At 32.9% G+C, this 25,344-nt stretch overlaps 1 protein-coding gene across 22 annotated transcripts in view; it reads right to left on the reverse strand.

Annotated features, from left to right (window-relative positions):
* Positions 1-25,344, reverse strand: part of ADGRL3 (adhesion G protein-coupled receptor L3) — a 581,523-nt gene that overhangs the window by 12,719 nt on the left and 543,460 nt on the right. For all 22 annotated transcript variants that reach the window (XM_081254129.1, XM_081254127.1, XM_081254128.1 and 19 more), the window contains 2 exons: positions 20,697-20,822; positions 13,988-14,084 (listed from right to left, as the gene is read on the reverse strand). In XM_081254129.1, coding sequence (XP_081110255.1) covers positions 13,988-14,084; positions 20,697-20,822 — 223 coding nt within the window. The remainder of the gene's footprint in view (positions 1-13,987; positions 14,085-20,696; positions 20,823-25,344) is intronic.

The following is a 25,344-nucleotide window of genomic DNA, read 5'->3' on the forward strand; positions in this document are numbered from 1 at the left end:
AGGAAGACTGAATTTTAAAGTTCACTTATTTATCATCAATTCCTGCTGAGCTAGAAAGGCAAGCAACAATAGCAGAAATGGATTGGTATACAGCTGTATTATGACACAATGTTGGTGGAATGTAACAATATTCAGTCTCCGCCACATGGCTTTGGTAGGGTGCTTCCTCAAATCCAGGTGCAACAGAATCTGTTACTAATCTACAGCCCTAATGAGTGACATGATTGGAGATCTACCTGCCGTTAAATCTAAAACCACACAAACACTTATTAAAAAAATTAAAACTTAAAAATAAAATCAGTTTTCTCTTTATCCTTGGTATTAAGGACAATTTTTCCTGATAGAAAAAGAATCACTATTTAAATTAAGTTGCTTTTTAACTACCGCTCATTTTTATACTTCATGCACCATTTAAAACTAATATAATTAGTGTCACTGAAACTGATTTAGTCCTGAAAGTGGAGAGTTATAACACCAGTGAGGGCTCAGTCACAGGAATTACAGAGCAGGATGTAAAGTTTGGTGATTAATGTTTTGCAAAGAATGTAAGGTTATGGGTAAACTCTATGAGTTTGCTAGTTTGAAAGAATGAGGGAGATGTCTGAATAACTGACCAATTATCCCTCATTTGACTTGCCTAGTGTAAGAAGTTAATAATTTTTAATGGACACTCACAGATTGCTGTGACCTCAAGAGGCCATTTTTCCTGTTGGCATGCCAAACAAGTGCAATTTTCCTAGAAAGTATTGCCTACAGCACCCACTCACATATAGGCATTTCAGTTATACTTTTGAAAGGTAGCACCGACTGTGCTAAAAAAACCTGCTTGTTGCCAATGCCTAGATCTTTTCCTAAAAACCTGCACAGAATCTGTCTTCCTTCATCTTTTATGTGCAGTTACTTTTGTCTTTTCTCTGTAGCTGCACTACATTTCACTTGTCTTTGCCCCAGTCTATTCTGTTTGCTTCTAGCTGCTTCTCCAATTTAATAGGGTCACTTTGAATTCTGATACTATTTTCCAAGGTTCTGTCCATCCTGCCTCTTTCTCTAACCTCCAACTAACTTCTGATTTGTAAACTTCCCTTCTAATAGCTGTGAAATTGCTGAAGACTTCCAAGAAGATCAGTGTTTACAGACCATCTGTCACTGTTTTTCAGCTGAAAAGTTAAGCTTACTGGTTAGTCAGTTTGAAGACACAAATAAATTGATGCTGGAAGGTAGTTACAGCCATGTATGTGAAAAGCATGTTTGTGTGCTAATTTCACTGGAATGTAAACCCCAGGAAAACAGGGAATACATAGGGTTTTTTTTTTTTCACTGCTCTATACCGCATGTCTAGGATAGTTCTTAGAGCTCAATAAATATTTCCTTAATTAAATAAAAAAATTATGTGAAATCCATGGCATCCTGAAAATATGAAAACTAAAACAAGTCCTTTTATCAGTTATGAGTAGTTTTATATTTTGAGTAAATTTTTGAATAGTGCCGTTTGTCTAATTTCTAATGATTTATTTCCTTCTAATACTACACCAGTGGCCATAATACTGAAACTCTTAAAGCAAAGATAAACATTCATATAATTATTTGGAAATAGAAAATGCTACCTGAATACTAACTGCAGATATTAATTAGAGGGGGAAAAAACAAAACAAAACAGTACAACCTGCCATGACTCAAAAAGCTAAAATAGGGTAAACAGCACAAGGTGGCTGTGAAAAATAGCTGTTCTTTAATTCTCTGAGTCCTTAAATCCTGGCTACAGTCTAGTCATACCTGCATATTTGCTATCAGAAACAAGGGTCAGCTCTTTCATAAAACCATGGAAAAGGAATTAACATTGAATTTCAACATATGTGAATCATTAACAAGGCTATCAACAGAAGACCAAGCACAAAATCTTTATTTCTGGTGAAAGCATGATAGAAAGCAAGAGGATTTTCATATTCTACACTGAAAAACTTAGGGAAGTTTTTCTGATGATTTTTTGTAAGACCGCAAGTTACTGAAAAAAGACTACGTTTAAAATCACAGATAATCGGGGGCTTCCCTGGTGGCGCAGCCGTTGAGAATCTGCCTGCCAATACAAGGGACATAGGTTCGAGCCCTGGTCTGGGAAGATCCCACATGCCACGGAGCAACTAGGCCAGTGAGCCACAACTACTGAGCCTGTGCGCCTGGAGCCTGTGCTCCGCAGCAAGAGAGGTCACACCAGTGAGAAGCCCGCGCACCGCGATGAAGAGTGGCCCCCACTCGCTGCAACTGAAGAAAGCCCACGAACAGAAACGAAGACCCAACACAGCCAAAAATAAATAAATAAACATGTAAAAAAATCACAGATAATCATTTTAAGAGTTTTTTTTCTTTTGACTTTATACCTGAAGACTGAGGTTTTTGATATAAAAGTTTTTAAGTGAGTGAAATTTGAATGGAATAATGAGTACACTTTTTTCAGATGTGTAGTTTTTACCACAAAACTGCCTCATTTCTTTCCTTATGAAAATAAAATAGGTGTTTTGACATTGGCAGGCCCTGAATGACAGCACTGCCTAGGCCAGTTCAATGTGAACATGTAATTGAGGACGGAAACTCCAAGGCAGATCTGCCTGCTTTGAAATTGTGAAGTAAAGAACATATCTGAAACAAGGTGACAGTTGGATCTCACTTGAATCTATATTATATCATTCAGAAACATCATTTAAACAACGTTTCTTCTTGAGAGCATGCTAACAAAAGTATACTGAGAAGCTCTTAAAATAACTTGAACTATCACTCTGCTCACCCCTCACACTTCATTTTTTAAAAAATGTAGTTACATTCTTATTTTATCGTATTGAATGGGCAAAGTTTTATAAATGAAGACCTCGGTGATCTAATGAACCAAATGAATACAACCATTCTCTAATAGTCACATACCAATATACGTCAATTTTCAAATGTTTATGTATAAACATGTAACATGGTAAAGGTTCTGTTTGGTTTATTTCAATAAAATAGTTTTACCTGGATGATTCTTTCTTTCTTAATGTACCTCATCCTCCACTTAATTCCCTCACGGTTCTCTCTCCTTTGGTTTGACATATTTTTCTTTTATGAAGTCATTTTCATTATATATATTGACTGATGCATACAAGTCAGAGTTATGCACACAGCAGTTATTACTGAGTGATGACTGTGCTTTTGTTTTCAGACATTAATTTTGGCGCAAAGCAGAGACTTCATTTTGTAACAAGTAAAAATAAGTTCACTAATGATGGTATTTTCGATAGAATTAGAATACTAACTTCAGTGTAAGGCAAGGAATCTTTCACCAGGAGATGGTATCTATGAAGTTGTGAAACCCTTAAAATTGTATGTAAAGTGCTTTTGGTGTATGTTTGTGTGCTCCGTTATGCACACACATGCCTGCACTTCTTTCCGGTGAAAGGGTCCTGAGGCTTTTACTTCCTTTTCAATATTTAAGAAAAAAGGAAAAAAGACATGTCTCTTTCTTTGGCGAGTGACCTATAATATAAATAAGAAAACTGGAAAAAATGATTCAGAATACCCCAAATATATCTTATGTATGTAAGTATCACCTAATCAATTGCAGTATAACATAATGGAGAAAGGTTATAATCCAGAATTTACAATGCAATAAGATTTTAATCTTATCTAATCTACTGTCATCACTCAATATGTAAAGGAACACAGGTCCAGAGATGTTCATAATTTATTCAAGGTCACACATGACTCTGGTAGTTTTTCTTAAACATATTTATATCAGCGATTTTCAAACATTTTTTAGCACCCTCTCCCAAAAATATGTTTCAACAAAATTTTATTAGGAGCCTTATAGGAGTGCATTACTTTTTTATAATATGCTTTTCTGTAATGTTCAATTATTTTACTTTCATATTCACATATTAATTCACATAACAAAAATAAAAGTAAATAGATAAAAGAGACTTCTAGAACTGTGGAGAACTGATTCAATAGACATTTTCTATTTTAAATATTTTGTTTCCTATTTTTTGCTTTTCTATGTAACAAAACAATATCAGCACACATGCAATCTACAGAAAGATAGTGTAAGCAAAGATTAGTTCCATTTTAAAGGGCTACTTTATAAAATAGAGACAGCCATATTAATCAAGACCAAGTTGTTTATAATAATAAACAAAGCTAAAATAATCTGCATACTAGTCTTAAAAGTTATACAAGTTTTAAAGCCATAGAAACCATAATTTTATATTTTTTACTGTTTTTATTCAAACAATTAATGAAATTACAAAGTGTCAAAGAAATGTTTTATTGAAAGCCAAAATCTTTTTCATCATTTTTTTCTAAAGTCATAAATTGAAGAGCTGACATCTTGATTTATCACACTGTGCACTTTTAACAGCCAACAAGTTAGCTATTAAATTTTAATCAACCTGCCTATTAAATTTCTTTCAAATGGTTCAGGGATACTTCAGCTTCTTTTAATAGCTAATTCATTCACTGGGAATCTATTAATATGGATTTCAATGGCATGTCTTCTCCAGAGTACAGATTGGGTCATTGTTAGTTCAGTATAAAATGAAATATTCTGAATGTAGAGGTGTTGCCTCTATTTCAATATGTAAATTCAAAGCTTTAGAGTTGGGAACCCTAGAAATTACGTATTCTGTTCTCCCTTATTTTGTACTAATTGGCTTTACACATGTCTTCTTCATCAGATACATGGGTTTTTCTACAATAAACATTTAGAAGTCAAATTCCTGTGTCATATGTGGTCCACATTTTCATTTTACAACATATTGCCACAATGCTGTCAAATATGTATCAATTCACACTTCCCATAAGCAGTGTATATTTCTTAAATTCTTGCTAGGACATGGTATTGTCAGGCTGACATTTTGCCTATCTGATAGAGTATGAAGTATCTCAAATTACTGTTATACTTTGCATTTTCCTGATTACCAGAGAGATGGAATAATTTTTCATATATTTATTGGTTGTAAAGTTTCTTATTCTGTGAATTGCCTGTTCTTATCTTTTGCCCACATACATATTAGGTTGTTGAATTTTATTTATTGATTTGTAGGCATTCTTTATACAATATATGCATTAACATTTTGTTTTTTATATGTATTGTTTACACCTCCTTCCAGTAGCTCACCTGTTTTGAGTACTGTTTAAATTTTGAGATAGGACTCTTATCTGTCTTTTTCTTATAATTTATGACCTTTGTTATTTTGTTTTTAAGAACTCCTTTAACCTAAAATCTAAAATATATTTTCTTCTAAAAGCTTTTAAGTATTATTTTATGTATATACTTTTTTTTTGCCCTGAAATTCAACACAACCCAGTTGTGTTGCAATGAAGAAACTGATACCATTACATACTCATTGTTATTTTTTATTGAAAAAGAAGCTTCTCAAAGATCTTATGTTTTCTGACTGCTCTAGCCAACAGTGGTAGGCTTAGAAATCATAATTCTTGATGAATCTTTGCTTTACAGTATAGGAAGTGGCTGATTTGCAAGTAGAAATGATGAACCTATACTACTCAGTCATTCATCTCTAAAACTCATTTTTTGTGGTCAAAGTCATGTATTTCTGTGGCTTCCCTGGTGGCGCAGTGGTTGAGAGTCCGCCTGCTGATGCAGGGGACACGGGTTCGTGCCTTGGTCCGGGAAGATCCCACATGCCGCAGAGCGGCTGGGCCCGTGAGCCATGGCTGCTGAGCCTGCGCGTCCGGAGCCTGTGCTCCGCAATGGAAGAGGCCACAGCAGTGAGGGGCCCGCGTAACGCAAAAAAAAAGACTAACTATCTTTCTTCAATCTGTATATCCTCTTAAATCTTTCTTAGCTCTCCAGTGATTTTCTGGGGTTATAAATTACTATGAATGTGATGGGTAACTTGTTTTAGTTTTTAAAGCACCCATATTCCTTTTAATAATAAATTATGAGGAAAGCCTATTATGAAGATCATAGGAGAGCCTATCACATAAACACTTATTTTTAAATGGCATGCAGTATATAAGGCTGAACTATATAAAGTGCAAGCCCCAGTATGCAACAAACAGGGGCTATCTTGGATAATACACAATTATTGGTATTTATGTATCTTTTTTTTCTAATAAGACCTTTTTATGCTAAACATATATCCCATTTCCATATTTTAATTTTTCATGTAAATGAACTAACTTCTATTCATTTTCAAATAGCAGATATAGGTTAAATAATCTATTTCTTAGAAAAAATAATCTGAACAAGTGATGACTTTTAGTTAACTTTGGATATTATATACCACATTTATATCATCACAATTTTATGCTTATAATAGAGTAGGAACATTTTTCCAGATGAGAGGTAGAGTCCAGTTCTGTTTGCTTTTAAATTTTGAATTATAAGGCATTTCATAGTTTTTAAAAAACTGGAATTAGCACACAAAAGTAATACAAAGTTTAATTTATAACATTATCACTACCTATTTGAAGTCAACTCAAATAAATTTCCTATCTGTTCTAGGCATTATTATATTGCCCTGACAGAGGACACATTTTCAAGGAATATCAAATTCTGGAGTATGGAGATTTGGGAAAGTTATATCTTTGGTTCTATTACTAAATGATTATAGGCAGAAGCTATTTACCAGATTTTTAAAATACAGTCTTTGCTCTGACCAAAATATTCATCCTTTTACCAAAATATAAGAAATTAAAAATTAAAGATAAAAGGATTCTACTAAAAAAATATCTTGAGATTTTTGTTATTTGAGAACTTCCAGGAGAAAAGAATGATTATAAAATTCTTGCAATCTAAGTCCTACAACTGAACAGTTATGTATAGTAGTTCAGCATATTTGATATCAAATAGTTTTGTAAAAAAAGGTTATTGGTCAATCCCCATATATTCACAATATTTTAAAGCTTCTCTTTCCCTAAGTAAATAGGATGAATGAATCCACTCTAAAGAATTGTACTTAGAACAAAATAAAGTGGAAAGAAATGAATAGTACATCAAGGAAATTAAGAGATAAAGATGTGAATAATTGTGCTTTAAGAATATTTTATTTCCATGAGGTGATAAAAATCATTCTGAAATACATTCTTGGAAACTTAATCCTAGTCTTCAGCAAGCTTCATGTAAAACTGTCATCATAAGAAAATAATGAAATTTTTTATTATTGTAAGTAGGACTGTGTGGTCAGAAATCCCTCGTTTGGAATTTAGATTGTGTTCTTTATTAGCCATGTGATTTTGGACAAATTGCCAGAAAACCTAGGTTCTTCATGGATATAAAGATAATGGATAATAAATAATGAACAGTGTAAAACAGGTAAATGATAGTTACACACACTAAAGGAGAAATCCCAACTTCACCAAGACTATAAAGAGGCACATTGTGTTCTATCAGAGAAAAGAATACCACTAATTTTTGAAGATAAGTTGTAGTATTCACATTTAGTTCTCAAAAAAGATACTGTTTTCTAAAAAAAATTACATCCTCAGCAACTTATACAAAACAGTAATATTTTAAAACCAATTGGAAATGTTCTATAGCACCATATTTAGAAGTTATCAAGGTAACCCACTGTGGCTTGTCTGATTTATAACAAAGAGGTAAGAGATACTGCTAACTATATATAAAGGCAGTAAGATAATAAACCATAAAAATGAGAAATCTACTCTACATAAATAAGCCCTTTGTGAAGGGATCTTTGAAAACTATAATAATAATAATAATAATAAAACCATTTTTAATATTGTGTAGTTGGCTGTGAGAGGCTGGATGATTTGAAGGATTCTGAACAAAGAGACAAAGTTAAGATCAAAACATAAGAAGGACTCACTGGGCAAGCATTTTAAAAGTTTTTCTTTTTCAGTTCCTGCTAACAATTAATAGAAAGAACAATTGCCCCAGATTGACTAGAGATCAATATTTAATATATTCCATTTTACAATGAAAAGTTCATTCTGTAAGTTATTTGGTCTCCTAGAATTAGGAATCAGGGTATTAGTAGTATTGTTTAGTTATCTATTTGATGCAGCATCTCAGTTTTTAAAATCTGTACCTATTTTGTTTCGTATATTAAACTGATTTTCTGGAAACAGAAGATATCCTTATTTTATTGTACATTTTCTGATTATTGAGGACACATACAAAGGAAAGAAATTAACACAGAAATCACTGTTGCCTCATTTACAATCAAGAATATAAAGGTCAAAAAATACTAGATATAAATATAATGGCGAATCTCAAATGAAAAATTTCTCCATGCCATGGGACACTTATTATATTTGTGCTCATATCATTGTAATACTTTCTCAAAACAAAAAAATAATTTGTTATATAGCCTAGTCTGACTTGTTAGCTTTGCAAGAAGTACTCTTAGGCATATGATTAACTGTTTCTGCAAATTTGGCAAATGTCAGATTATATTAGAATCTGGTTAATATTTATAACAAATGATTTTATAATCCTTCAAAACATCAAGGATTTGGGGCAATATGACATTTTATGCATATAAGCCAAATTATATTTACTAACATTAATAACATGGAGTGAATGAGTATGCGTGTTCACCCTAGTAGCTTTAATTTATCGAAATCATTAATCGTGGTGAACACCACTTATACCTTTTCATTTGTATTTTTCTTTAAAAACATAAAAACAAAATATGTTTAGTAGCCTGAATATTAATGAGACAGCAGGTGATTTATTGTGAAGTTTCATCTGTGCCAGTGACCAGCCTCTTGGGAAAGACAATACAGGCTCTGAGAAGATATGAGTTTAAAAAGGGAATGAGTCACATCTTTACTCTGCTACATAACTGGTTATTTAGCAGGCCTAACTAGTGTTCTCTAAACCCCTGAAGTGTAGGAGAGCTTGGAGGAAAGAGAAGGCAGTGCTTGTTTATATCATTATCTAAGGTAGGGAGAAGAAATATTGTGCCTTTATTTCCTCATTGCTAAAATATTGTTACAGGGGGCTTCCCTGGTGGCGCAGTGGTTGAGAGTCCGCCTGCCAATGCAGGACACACAGGTTCGAGCCCTGGTCTGGGAGGATCCCGCATGCCATAGAGCGGCTGGCCCCGTGAGCCACAATTACTGAGCCTGCGCGTCTGGAGCCTGTGCTCCGCAACAAGAGAAGCTGCGATAGTGAGAGGCCCGCGCACCGCGATGAAGAGGGGCCCCTGCTTGACACAACTAGAGAAGGCCCTCGCACAGAAACGAAGACCCAACACAGCCATAAATAAATAAATAAATAAAATTTAAAATAAAATAAAATTATATATAGTTACAAATCAAAAATGGAAAGTACAACTATGCAGATGTAATTTGCATTTAATTTCTAATTTAAAAGAGATAATTCAGTTTTATGAGTTTATTTCCTTTTGTTAGCATCAAGGGGAGCACCATTTTAGGTAAATTATTTCTTTTACTTGACATTCAGGTAACAACTTCATTCCTCCCACCTATTATTAGAAAATACAAAGTAAAAAAAAAACTTTGGTAGTGAATGATGAATTTTAATAACATTCTTGAGAGCACTGGCAAGGACCAGTTTTCATCTGTTAGAAGATATAAGTGAACTTCTGAATAGAATAATAATAGTACTTATTATGCCCCTGGCATGTTGTAAGCAATTAACACATATTAACTCAGTCCTCTCAAAGTCCCTCTGAAGTGGGTACTGTTTATATCCCTATTACATAGACACAGAGAAGTTAAGCAATTTACCCAAAGTCGCTGGGTTAAAACTCCTTACTCAAAACTTCTATGCAAAAAACAACTACAGATTAGACATTCTTCTGCCATATAACACTTAAATCTGGCTTAAATAAATATAGCTTTACTGGTCAGATCTCCATGAATAAAAATCTATATTGCATTAACTTGTGTGGGAGGTTGATAAGATGGAGAATGGGAGCTAGGGGAAATAAAAACCCACAATACAGGCCAAGTCATTGTTGCAGAAGGAGAAATGCCTTTTTACTAATTCTGCCACTCAGATGCGGCACATTTTTGCAATCCACAGCTGGGAGGGGGCCACCTTTTGGTAATTCATATAGCAATATCATATTGGTAGCAGCTACCTAGCAAACCTTGATTTTAAACTGAAATTTCTGATGTCAATTCAACTTATTAAAAAAAAAGAAAGTGGGAAATGCAATTATATTATTCAGGATGATAAAGCCTAGTAAAATCTCATTTCAGAAAAATCCCAATTTCCACATAAATCTACAGAAAGAGTGGAAATGTGTAACAATTAACTAAACTACCACAGAAATTTCTCCCCAAATGCTTCATTTTTGGATCAAACTCAAGTTTTATAGGTATTGCTAATCTAAATCATTCAGAATGCTGTTTGGCTAACAGAGATTGTGGGTAGGGGATACAGGTGAAAAAGATTACCTTAGCTGCAAATCGTTTCTGCTACTATCAGGAACTTAGAACTACCAGAAATTTGGATTAGAGTTCTATTGGCCTGGGAGGAGCTTGAGGATTGAGGACTGACTTCGAGGTATGTGCAAATTGTATATGTTTAAATGAACAAATGAATAAACCCTCCTGTGGGGTTTGTGAAACTTGGGTTTGGATAAGAGTTAACTTTCCTTGAAACTCTCTGTAATCAACCATCACCTTAGGGCTCTCAAAAAGCTCCTTCTACCTGTGTATACAATGGCATCGATGAAGTTAACTTGATGGTAACCCTGGAGTATTGGGTATTGCCCTCAAGAAACTCTGGCTTCGTATGAGTGTGTAGCATTGTAGCAAACAAGTCAGCAGAAGAAGAATTTTTGAAAATGTATAGAGAACACCTGGAAAACATTTTCATAAATATATTCAAAGGACAATGTAATGAAAGTTTTTAAAGAGATGAGGTGACCAAATAACAAAATCCCAAAGAGAATATATCAGAATGATTACATAAATTGAAAATTATCAACAAATGTTCCAAGGTCTTGCTTGATTACAAGGAGTAAAATCCCAATAGTAATCAAATTTATCACATTGGGAAATCTGGACAGGTAAACTGGTACATAGGATGTAACAAGCTGGTTCAAGAACAGAGTATTAGAGATGATTTGAAAAAATAAAAACCATTGAGAAAGATTTCTGCACTGCATGGTAGATGCTTTATTCTTAATGAATCCCAAAGATGATAATGATGGATTTTTGTTTGGAAGAATAGATGATAAGACATACAGAATTTTAAAATAATTATTCTTTTGATAAATTGAGCAGTGGTTATGAATAGGAAAGAAAACCTGAAGTGAAAATAGGACTAATTTTTAGACAACTTCTTGTAGTTTTCAAAGGTCAGAAGTATTCTAAAGGCAAACATAAGAGATTTAATATATCTGTTAGAAAGAAAGGAAAATGGAGTTGGAATTAAAAAAAAAATTGCAGTTGTAAGAAACTAAGAATGAATGGGAAGTTAGAATACTGTACATGAAGATGTAAAAATGCAGTGCCTAACATTTTATTTTAATAATAGGGAATATAATTTTTTAAATAAATAGATGTGAATAATTATGTTGCTGAGGTGACTGAACTGTTTATCTGGAAAGGTGAATCTTGGATGCCACCTACCTAAATATGATACACACGTCTGAATGCAGGGAGGATAGGACCCTGGGAAATAAGACAAGATTAAAGAAGGAAGTTAAAGACTAGCTTCAGAGATATAATACGAAGAAATAAAATTTTAAAATACTGCACTCATCTAAGATAAAAAATAATGAGATGAGAATAAAATGAGGAGTTTCTGACTAGGGGAACGAGGAAATTAATATAGGAGATCAGGAAGATCACTATGATGTCTACCACCATTAAAGTCACTGAGTGAAAGGAAGAATATATATCCTGAAGGAAAAGATCACTGCATGAACATACAAGTCATAAATTCAATTTAACCCCCTCCCCAAAGCCATCATCAAAGTAACTTATTGTATGTCACAAGAAATTTTATACCCTTTCTTCAATAACTTTAAGAAATACCTTTTAAAGCTAAAGATTTTAAAAACAGATTTAAACATATAATCAGATAATATAAAATATTATTTTCTTTAAATATATTTCAAATTGACCTAGTCATCCTCATAGCACATATTCCAAGTTGAACTTTCTGAGAAGGAACTAAAAAGGGCACAGCAATGTTATATAATGTGATTGACCTTAAAAATCAAGGTCATAAAAATTATTCATTTAAAATAATTTTTAATAAAGCTGCATACCTTACTATCTTTACATAAATTTAGATCATAATGCTAAACCAAATAGTTATTTTACATATTTTATCTGTCTACACAGTAGGCAAATAAACAGTGCATCATTAAAATTAAATCTCATCTTTTGTTTAAATGACACTTATCCTATGGTTGCTGTGACCATAAGATGCAAGATACTTCTAATAATAAATCTTATTAATAAGGATAGTTTTCTTAAAGGAACATACTGTAAATTTTCTATGTATTATTTAAAGTAAAAAGAAAAATCTGTCACTATGAAAGCAAATTTGTTCCTAAACTTTGGAGGCATGTGTAAGTAATTTGTTCTCTGTGGTTTAGGAAGTATGTCAGAAAGTTAAAAGTATTCATATTTAAATTTTCACAAACTAACCAGTAAAACTAAACTTAAAATGAGAATACTTGAGAGATATTATGTAAAATAAAGTAAAAATGAAACAAAATAAAAGAAGGTAATTGTTTTATTTTAATGTATTTTCTTCATATTTGGAGGAATATTTGCACTCACTGTTTTAACTTAAGCAAAAGTGATGTAGAAAATTAAATATCATTACTAGGTTATAGTTACTATATCACTACCACAAATAAAAGTATGTAAATCAATCAAGGTTAAATATAATATGGATGAATCCCTATATCAAATTCAACTTAGACACTACTTGTTTTAACTTCTTTTATATAAATAAGATGCAACTTACTTGAGTAAAAGTAATTAACATCACCAGCATCTGAATCTTTCTTAATCGTAAACCATAATTATTAAATTATTTGTTTCTAAGTAACATTTAATATAACAGAAAGCTCTCAGAAACAGGTTTAAAACAAACAAATAATTCTAGCTTGGAGGCTAAAAAAATAACAATGTCAATCATAAAAATAACCACTGAATATATGCATAAAAAATGTCTCTTTGAGGACAGTGCAATTAGAATGTGCTCATAGAAATGTCACCCCCCAGATAAAAGTGTATTCTAAATATTTCCCAGTACAGACTGTAGTGTACTCTAGCTCTCCACAAACATTATATCTACTCATTTTTACTGCAGTCAATTTAATTTTAATCACACACGCACACACAGTGGGGAGGGGGAGAAGAGGGAGAAAGAGACAGAAGCAATAAAAAAGATCAACCACAAACAAAATAGTAGATTAAGGGAACTTCATTTTCAAAATGATACCCCAGAAGCATTTTAACCAGAAGCACATACACACCAAAAAAATCATTTTATATATATATAAAATTTATATATAGTGGTTTTTTTCTTCTGTATCTTTAAATATCCAATATTATCTGGACACATCTTTTTGATATTAAGATTAGGTGGGATTTTTCCCCAAATACACAGGTTGCCTTAAGTATGTACTAGAGAGTATAATTTTACTTCCACAAAGACTATGAAATTGCTCTATACGTGGGATAATGTGGAACTCTATGATATTTAGCAGACTATATAGCCACATAATTGCCCATTTTCACTGCTTCCAATGAGGCCTGACAGCTCACCAGTTAATGGCAGATGACTAGAGAAAGAAGTTTCTCACTTTGTAACTTACTTTCAGAAAAGATCTCCTGAAAATTCTGGATTGAAAAAACAAAAAGGCTTATGAATAATGGAACACACTACTACACTCAACCAGGTTTTATATCCTTGCAGTATTCCTATCACATGGAACAAGGTCCAGAAGTTGCAAACAAAGCAATGCATTTAAGAACTTCTTAAAGTAATCACAAAAAAGAGTGAATATGAAAAATTATTTCTAATTACCTCTGTTGAGTGACGCTGAACTGTTTATATCTCCAGTAATGAAGGAAGATTCTGACTGCTTTCGGACCGTGTCATTCCACATCCTACGAATTCGGCTCTGGATGAGGGAAAGGAAAAAAAGGAAATGCACTCACCACACTGTGAATTTTCACACGTATTGTTCTTTTTTGTTTCTATTATAGTTATATGAGGCTTATATTTCTGGCATCTGGCAAATGTACAACTTCTATATGCTTGTAGTACAGTAGCATGAGAACATCAGGAACTAAATTAATGATAATAATTGGTTCTCATTAAGTGTATTCTTAAATACCTATGCCAGAAATAATTATAACTATTTAAAAGGAATAAATGTAACATACTATACCAATTTAAACAGGAAGATACATAGAAATATACTCTAGATAGAATTTAATAATTTAAATTTCTAAGGTAAAAAATTATTTTCATTGTAACTTTTATGGGAATGGGATATTTAAATATGCATTAATTTGTAAGTTTTATTAACAAAAGATTTACTTATGAATTCAGAATCTTGCAAGAAGAAACAGTTTGGTAAGAAAAGAACAGAGTATATTACAATGTTACTAAACTTAACATTTTCCATAAATTTTGTAAGACCAATGTAATTTTACAGGTTACATACTATCTCAACTTTTCTTTCTTTTGAAGGAGATAAAGGAAGTCGATTCATCTTTATTCATTTCTAGACAGTAGGAAGTTTTATAGAGAACTGAAAATTCTTACATCATTATATATATTCTCAAATTCAATTTTCCAAGTGTCTGATAATTCAAGAAAGCAGTGTAATATTTTTGCATTGGGGGGACTTTTTTCTGGTTTATTGCTTTGCTATTTTATTTGAGTTAGGGATCAAAAAGTATTAACAATCTTGTGAGCAGGAAACAAAATATTTTCAGAAGCTTTTCCAAGGATGAAAAACTTCTTAGAACTATTACTAGTACTAATGGTGAAATCAAGCTCACAAATGGGTTATGTTCCAAATATATTTGAATTCCTTGAATAATAGGAGTACTTAATCTTAAAATATTAGACAATTGGTTTTATGAACATTGGGATATGTTTATCTTTTAGAAATGTCTAGATTGTTATATAGATCAGCAAATACATACATACACATACACATACAGCAAAACTAATAAAAGTACAATAAGAAAACTGGTGCAGTAAAACCTGCACTTGAAAAATACTTCAAAACTTCAAACTGAAATACTGAGAACAAATCTCTCACATTCGTCTTATTAGTTAACTAATTAAAAATATTAATAACCCTCTACACACCAAATACTAATCTAGGAAATACAATGGAGAAAGGTAAACACAGACATCTTTGCCTTCATGGAGTTGCTAGACTAGTAAGTGACAGACTAATCAAATATAAATTAACAAAAATAAATGCAAAAGTACAATGTGCCCACAAATCTCCACAGAAGCATTACTTATAGCTGAAAACTGTGAACAACCCAACTGATTATCAATAGTAGAATGAATGAATAAATTATAGAACAATATACAGCGATGAAAATAAAAGAGCAACATAGCCTCCTGAAGCAACGTAGATGTCCAAGGAAAGGAGGAAAACATAAAAGAATATGTATTGGATGATTTCATGTGGATAAGTATCAAACACATGCAAAACAAAAAGTACTGTTAAAAGTTAAGATAGTGACTATGTTTTGAGGTGAATGATTGAGAAGGGTTTAAATGGTTTCTGAGGCACTCTCAATATTCTAATATTTGGTTTGGGGAAGGGCAATAAATCACCGTGCCATACGCTTATATTTTGCATGCTTTTAAAATGTTTTTTATACTGCTTAATTGAAATAATTTTTAAGTGCACGTAACAAGAGAACATGTTTAGGAAATCTGAGAACATTGCACTGAAGAACTGACATCTCAGCTGAGAGTTGATGGAATTATGATCATTGTTAGGTGACATTTATTTGAGCTGCCCCCATTATCTTCTATTATTATTTTCATTAGTCTCCCCTACCTGGGCTAGCCACACCTGTTCCCCTGCCATTCCTTAACACACCAAGCATAATTCTGTCTTAGGGTTTTTTTTTTTTTTTGCAGTACGCGGACCTCTCACTGTTGTGGCCTCTTCCGTTGCGGAGCACAGGCTCCGGATGCGCAGGCTCAGCGGCCACGGCTCACGGGCCTAGCCGCTCCGCGGCATGTGGGATCCTCCCAGACCGGGGCACGAACCCGTGTCCCCGGCATTGGCAGGCGTACTCTCAACCACTGCGCCACGAGGGAAGCCCCTGTCTTAGGTTTTGTATGATTATTTCTTCTGTCTGGAGTGCTCCTTCCTCAGATACTGGTATGGATAAATCTTTCACCTCTTCAACTTTTGCTCCTGAAAGAGACCTAACTTGATCACCCTATTTAGAACTGTAGTGCACGCACCCAACTCTGCAATTTCTGCCCCCATAGCATTACCATCTCCTACAATATTATTATAATATAGTTATTTCTTATATTTATATTTAATGTCCAATAATTAATGTCCAATGTCTGCATTAGGTTTGAGGCTCTAGAAAAACAGAAATTTGGGGAATTCCCTGGTGGTCGAGAGGTTAGGACTCCATACTTTCACTGCCAAGGGTCCAGGTTCAATCCCTGGTCGGGGAACTAAGATCCTGTGAGCAGCACAGCGTAGCCAAAAGAAAAAAAAGAAAAACAAAAATTTTGTCTTTTCTTGTTCAGTGATGTATCACACGCCAGAAATAATGACTGGTACACAGTGATTATTATATGTGTATATACATAAAATATGTATGATAAATATAATATTTAAATATTTCAATTCTTTCTATGTTCTAGGTTTTATGCTATGTATTTTTCATGTATTCACTCTTTTATTCATTACAAAATTGAGGTTTAGAGGTTCACATGTCCAATATCACAGACCAAATAAGTGGCATAACCAGTATTTGAATCCTGATCTAGGAGATTAACAGCTCACTACATTATATCAAATAATTGCTGAAAAGGAAACGGAGAAAAGGGTAAAGTATTGCAGGCAGAAGAAAAGTATACAGTATGTGGCACAGAGACAACACTTCAATGTTCATGGAATGAACCAGGACAAGCCTTAGAATATGGCAGTGAATAAAGCAACTCACAGAAAACTACATACAATAAGGTACCATTTTAAAGAAAGATTTAAAAAAGGTGAAGTAAACAACATCTTTATTGGAGGTGAAGAAATTATTGGAGAAGTCAAGGAAATGAAGAACAAAAGTTAGTAGCTGTCTCTGGTAGGGAGGCATAGGGAGGGATTGGTTAGGGAGGGGTTTCAACAAGGGAAAAATATATGGAAAATATTGTTTCCTAAGTTGGTTGGTGAGTTCTCAGGTATTGATTTTATTATACTATGCTTCACAATTTAATATATGCCACATATATTTTTTTATGTTTCAAATATTATGTAACAAAAGTAAATACATTTACAAAGTCAGTAAAACAAATGAAAGATAAATGACAGAACAATTAATGGATGGTCAAGGTGGAAAGGACAATACTTCAGCTCATAGTTTTTAAAAATACACACACATACCAATCCTATACACATCTCTGTGAATATATATTTGTGTGTGATTATGGATATTACCAACTTTTTATAAGTGATTACCACCAGGGGATCAACCAGGGTGGAGAGGATTTTTAATTTTTAGTCTTGCCAGTCACACTCTTTCATTACCTACATAGTAGCCACATGATCTTTATTACATGTGGATGATTTCCTGTCACTGTCTTTTCTAAATGATCCCATTACCTTTCTAAAGTAATCAGAATAAAATGTGAACTCCCATACTCTTAAAATACCTAAGGATCCGTCTCCAGCCTTCTTTGACTTCATCTCCTACTCACTCTCTCACCACCATAGCCAATGACATTCTTCTTATTCCCAAATTTGCAAGGTCTCACCCACCTAAAGGGCTTTGTATTTGATGTTCTCTCACCTGGAATTTTCTTTCCCTGAACTCCCTTCCTGTCATTTCCCCAAATAGTCTTTGCCTAGCGCTTAATCTAAGTAACTACCTGGACTTTCTGTATCACATAACCATATTTGGTTATCCACCAGCTCTCATAATCTGATATTCCCTGTTGGTTTATTTGTTTGTTAATAAATTTTCTGCATTTTACAATTAGAATGAAAGCTCCAGATCATGGGGAAAGTTATTTGTCTTTCAACCATTTTATCACCAGAGCTTACAAGACTGCTTGGCATTTAAAGAGAAACTCAATGTTTCTCAACAAAAAATATAACAATTGTGATTTTAGAAGTTCTCTGATGTGGAAAAAGGCATCTATACTCCCCAAAGTTTACCTTAATATCAGTGAGTGTTTTAGACTTTGCTCATGGAAGTTCACAGTTAATATGAAATATTTATTATTTTTACCTAAACAGACTAGATTTAAGTGACTATAATTTTATGTAGGGTTGGATTGTTGTAGTTAATCAGAATTAGTATTATATTAAGCGTAATAAAAAACCTAATATTGGGTTTTTTTCCCAATATTAGAATTGTGATGTTATAACTGTAAAAGTGAAAAAAATGACACAGCTTTAAAATATATACCTGAAATTATAGTCTGCAATAATGACACTAGTAAGTGGTACCTGCTCCAGTTTATTGAGCATGTACAGTATGCTGTGTTTGGTATACATTAGCTTGATCTTCCTAACAACATAAGAAATCAGAAACCACTTTACTTATGAAAAAACAGGGTCAGTGAGATTTAATAACTTGTCTTGTGCCACAGCTGGTAGGTACATGGTAAGGCTAGAATTCAAACCAAGGTCTCCCCACCCACCAAGTTTATGGTTATTCTATTAAGCTGCACTGCCCTATCATGTAGCTTAGAAGTAATACTAAACACTGCACAACTCTGTTCTAACATAATAAATGAAGCTCCAAAGTGTTGTTTCATTAAGGGCATATGCCAATAAAATGACTACGGGATAATGGTTGATGAGCTCGGTTTTACGAGAAGGATGCACAAACAAATCAAGTTAAATGACATAGAGAATCTCGGCAATTTAAAAGTTGTGGAAAAGATTGTTACAAATAAGAGAGTTAAGCATTATCAGGTTGAAAATAAAGGAATGGATTACAAGGAGGTCATGCTGTAAGCATCATCCAGGTATGCCCCAACTCTTATGTGAAACTTCAGATTTTTAACTGACAAATTTAGTAGTCCTAGACTAAGAAATCTCATTCCACCTAACTTGGAACATTTGTTTCCCCTAATTTACAACTTTGTAACCTCAGTAAGGCACAGAAATAATAAAATAAATTCAAATTATTAATAGCTGTATATTATATGTAGGAATAAGTTCATGATCATTATGACAATTAGTGCTTGTTAGGTGTTGAGATAGTCTGATAGGTTTGACAGTTATAGGTTAGTTTTAAAATTTTTAGTTGGAAATATTAGATTGATATTAGATATGTAGTTTTATTTGTAAGATAAAAGAGAACTCCTTTAGTGTGAGGAAAGTGTTTATTTCCGAGAATATTGTTCATTATCTTTGGTTTATACAGTTTTCCAAGTGCTAGTTAGGTGTGTACAACGGTCCAGTCTGACAGTGAATGCGTTTGAGAGAATCAGATATATTAGATTTGTAAATGATATTTAAAGGTTACGAGGATATTTAATTTTCTAAGCATATGAATGGAATTGTTTAGGTGAATTTAATTGATTAAATTTACAAGCTGATTGGAAATTAGTCAAAGAACAAATGAAGTGTTCTTTTTTATATTATATATAAAGTTACCAAGTTAAAAAAATAGATTTATAAGTTGAGCTGAGTTAAAAAAGTGTTATTGATTTATAACTTTATCTAGGAATTAAAATTCAAGTCTTCTTCAGAAAATTGCTATTAACAACACTGAAAAAAATGATTGTTTTTCCCACTGAACCATACAATCTTAAAAATATTAGTATACTAGTTGGAACCCAAATTCATTCATGCATGACCCACATATGTCTTTTATTTGACTGGCTCATTTTAGTCATCCTAGAGTTGCTGAACTTTCTACGTAATAATCTTTGGACTGACATTGTGGCCTGGGAAAAATGGCAGACAGGTTACCTAAAAGTTTAAAATTTCCTTGATGAGGGATAATGCAGCTACTATATTTAATGCTGGACTGATGGAAGTAGCACTTAGATCAGTTAAGTCAATGATGCTATTATGGTATTCTTCACTATCTGAATTGCACTTCGATTTACCAGCATACAATATGGTATGAGTTAGAACTGTTTTTATTAAACATACCATCTAATAAGTAAATACAGTATATGATAAAGAATTATTACACTAGTTAAGAGAAGTAATTAACTCAAGAATCATATATCTATGTAAAATATTACTTTCTTAGAATTTTGGGTGAAATGCAAAATTCCTTTCCTTACCTTCTATATTCATTCAACTGGGAATAATCTGAAATCATGAATTATTATGCAAACTTAGACCCTAAACTTCACTTTTTTTGCAATTTGGTTTCTTAAATTTCTGTCATAATCATTTTCATTTGAGACACACTAAAACAAAACAACAAATTTGATATGCTAAATACTTGGGATAGAAAATAGATCTCATCAAGAAAGGATAGCAACCCATAACAGAATACAGGTAAGAGATATTTCATTTTAGTTAACAAATATTGTTTACCTGTGAGCCTGTGGAGTACCGTCCAGGAGTTCGAGAACCAGATGTTTTCCCTGAGCCAATGGAGCTCTCTGTACTTTTGCCACTACAACAATGTGTTCGAAGACATTTCCCATACTCTTTTCGTACCTAGCCAAAAATATTAACTTCTGTTAGTAATAATTCATTTCAGCTAGGAAATATAAAATGCATGTGTTTTATTTTAGATAATTAATATAAATTTTTTTTGCCCTACAGATATAAAAAAGTCTGTTCAGCATATATTTTATACATTTTTTACAATATAAAATAATATTCATACTGTCAAGATTGAAATTTTGAATAATTGGAGCCTTTTAAAACACACAAACACACATATGTCCAATCACACTATAATGATACAGTCTCAATTGAAAAAACAAAAACTTAAGACTCTTCAAGATACTATTTTTAGCTTCATAGATTTGATATGAAGTAGCCTATCTAACCCTTCCTCCATTCCCTTTTCTCTCTAACTTCCTCACTAGAAAAGTTGTACTGTTCTTTAGGCAGAAGTGTAGTGAGGAAGTTAGAGAGAAGAGGGAATGGAGAAAGAAGGAGAGGGAGAAAGAGAGGAGAGAGAATATTTAAAGACAAAACAGAAAAAAAAAGGAATGTGTTGGGCTAAGCATTTTTTAAAATTTTATATTTCTCTGAAATTTATTTATCTTAAAAGAGGTCAAATTTGCAACTTGAGACTATAAAATATCCTCAAAATAATTTAAATTCATTCCTTCAAAATAGTTCTACTCAATAATTACAGAGAAATATGATTGCTTTTCTATATAGCACTGTGATTACATTATTAATCCTTGTAGTATAAAAATCACAGGATAAAAGGAGATAAGCATTTTTTAGCTGATGTTTTCAAACAGGAAAATATATCAACAATTTTGGGGAAAACTTTGATCATGTTTATTTAAAAATTTTTATTATTGCCTATTTAATCAAACAAGACATACAAAAATAACCAGTAACTGTTCTAAATCTCACCTCCACTAGCAACATCAAGAAAAATAATCACCAACTACTTGTTCATCAACTAAAAACACATTCTAGGATGACTTACTGGTTTTATAGTCACAAATTTTACATTCATTATGAAATAACACTGTATATATGTTATTCTTAGCACTTTATTGATTTCACATGAGTTCATAGTTTCCAGAATTTGTGACAATGTAATATTATTTAAAACAAAGTTATAAAAACATGCTTTTTTGAGAATTGTTATTTAGAATCAAAAACAAAAAAAATGAGTGTGAATGACACATTAAAATTAGTATTTGAAATAAAACATTACATCTTAATGCAGTAACATTCATTCTATCAAAGATATAGCAAAATCAGAGACTGACTATATTCAGATTTTTTTGAAGAATTCACATTCATTAAATACTTATTATGTGATAGGAACAATGATACAGAGTGAGGTGAATCAAAGCATGGAGGAGGAGAGCCTGATAGGAAGTGGGTAGGCAGACCAAGGAAGGCTTCTCAGAGAAGAGGACTTCTTCAAGCTATCTTTAAAAGATAGGTTGGAATGTGTTGGTTTTGAAGATTAAGTTGAAAGAATGGATAGTTAAGAGAAAAAAGGCATTCAGTGAGAACAAAACAGAGAGGCATGATGTGCTAAGCTTTCTCTGATTTGTAATGTCAAAATTACATATTATTTAATATATTTAAGTTATATTAATGTTTTCCAACTAACCTCTTCTATGCTATATTTCTCAATAATTAGAAATAATTATTTTTATTCACTATTTACAAGCCAATTCATATTTTGTTTATTTTTTTAAAGAAGTAAGTTTGTGCCCACCTGTGTGTGTCCAAGACATGTGTGAGTTTTGGGAGGGTGAGATGAGAAGCTTCTACTTTTTAATCACTATTTGCTAGGAACTACGCTAGTCTCCTCCCTCAAAATGATTTTGGGAAGGGCTTCCCTGGTGGCACAGTGGTTGAGAGTCCACCTGCCAATGCAGGGGACACGGGTTCATGTACTGGTCTGGGAAGATCCCACATGCTGCAGAGTGGCTGGGCCCGTGAGCCATGGCTGCTGAGCCTGCACCTCCACAGCCTGTGCTCTGCAATGGGAGAGGCCACAACAGTGAGAGGCCCGTGTACCACAAAAAAAAAAAAAACTCCTATAGGAAATATGATTGTTAAATGTCCATAAGAGCCAATACTGTCTATAGATTCAGTGCAATCTCTCGAAAAAATTTCAATGATATTCTTCAGAGATATAGGAAAAACAATCCTAAAATTTGTACAGAACCACCAAAGTCCTCAAACAGCCAAAGCAATCCTGAGAAAGAACAAAGATGGAGGTTTCATGTTTCCTGATTTCACACTATACTACAAAGCTAGAGTAATCAAAGCAGTATGGTATTGGCATAATAGACACATAGACAGTGGAACAGACGGAGAGCCCAGAAATAAACCCTTGCATATATGGTCAACTAATATCTGACAAGGGAGCCATGAATAATTAATGGAGAAAAGACAATCTCTTTAATAAATGGTATTAGGGAAACTGGTTAACCACATGCAGAAGAATGAAATTGAACCCCTATCTTATACCACCCACAACATTTAACTCAAAATGGATTAAAGAATTAAACATAAGACCTGAAACCACAAAACTTCTAGAAGAAAACAGGGGAAAACTCCTGGACATTGGTCTTGACAATATTTTTTTTGATATGACATCGAAAGCACAAGCAACAAAAGCAAAAGTAGTAAGTTGTACTACATTAAATTAAAAAGCTTCTACACAGCAAAAGAAACAACAGAATTTATTAGCAATCTACAGGATGGAATAAAATATTTGCAAATCATATATCTGAAAAGGGGTTAATACCAAAAATATATAAAGAACTCATACAACTCAGAAGCAAAAAAACAAACAATCCAATTTAAAAGTGGACAAAAGAAATGAATAGAAGTTTTTTACCTAAGAAGACATACAAATGGCTAACATGAAAAGATGCTCAACATAACTAATTAGAAAAACGCAAATAAAATCACAATGAGATATCACTTCACATCTGTTAGAATGGCTAGCATCAAGAAGACAAGAGATAAGTATTAGTGAGGATAAGGAGAAAAGGGAGCCCTTGTGAACTGTTGGTAGGGATGTAAATAAGTACAGCCATTATGGAAAACAGTATGGTGGTTCCTCATAAAATTGGAAATAGAACTACCATATGATTCAGCAATCCCACTTCTGGGTATATATCCAAAGGAAATGAAATCAGGATCTTGAAAAGATGTCTGCACTCCCATATTCATTGCAGCACTATTCACAACAGCCAAGATATGGAAGCAACCTAAGTGTCCATCAGTGAATGAATGGATAAAGAAGATGTGTTTCATATATCTAGGAATATTATTCAGCCACGAGAAAGAAGGAAATCCTGCCATTTGCAACAATGTTGGATGGACCTTGAAGGCATTACGCTAAGTGAAGTAAGTCGGACAGAGAAAGATGAATCCTATATGGTATCACTTATGTGTGGAATCTAAAAAAGCCAAACTCATAAAAACAGAGTAGATTAGTTGTTACCAGATGTTGGCTGTGTGGAAATGGTGGTCAAAGGGTACAAACTTCTAGCCATAAGATGAATAAGTTCTAGAAATCTAAGGTACATGATGATGATTCTAGTTAACAGTACTGTATTATACAGTTGAAAGTTGCTAAGAGAGGAGATCTTAAGTGTTCTCACCACAGAAAAGATGTTAGATGATAGAGGTATTAGCTATTAACACTATGGTGGTAATTATTTCACAGTACATAAGTGTATCAAATCAATACATTGTATACCTTAAACTTACACAATGTTATATCTCAATTATACCTCAATTTTTAAAAAAAGGAATAAAAGAAAAATCTCCTAAGACTGTTTCTGCAATTTCAAAGAGAAGTATCTGGATTTTTTGTAGGCAAAAAAACGGTGAATGATAATTCGATGTCCATATTCTCTGATGTTGGGCTATGTTCTTGACACCCAATAAAAATGCCACCAAAATTGAAAAATTCAAAACACAGAATGCATGAAAGAAAATATGCTTATTAATAGTTATTATAAATCATAAAAATAAGCTTCTGAATCAGGGCCTGGCACTTTTTTTCAGACAGTCAATATTTCAGGCTTTGTGAACCAAGAGGCAAAACCAACAATGCTGTGTGTGTACTTATTTTAAATTTTAAATGTATCCATTTAAAAATGCAAAAACAATTCTTGGCTGACTGACTGTAAAAATTAAAAGCAGCTGGACAAATCTGGCCCACAAGCTGTGGTTTGCTGAACTCTGTTCTAATGAATCACAAAATTGAGCTTGATGACATATATATTTTTTTAAAATTTCACTTCTGTTAAATATGTTCAATATACTAAAAATTCTAGACTTGTTTTTGAATCCTGAGGTCTGGTATCTCTACCTGGACATCAAAACATTGACATATATTTGTAATACAATAAAAATAATAATTGGGAAAACTAATAGGTACTGGCTAATAAAAAAATAATTACAATCAAAATCATTCATGCACAAAGCACAAAACTATTTTCTGTTCTGTAGAAAACTTCAATATAAACATTAAAATTTAAAAATGTGTTAGTCCAATTTCCAG

This window comes from Mesoplodon bidens, assembly GCF_964165515.1.
Source record: "Mesoplodon bidens genome assembly, chromosome: 1".
In the NCBI taxonomy this organism is placed as follows: Eukaryota; Metazoa; Chordata; class Mammalia; order Artiodactyla; family Ziphiidae; genus Mesoplodon; species Mesoplodon bidens.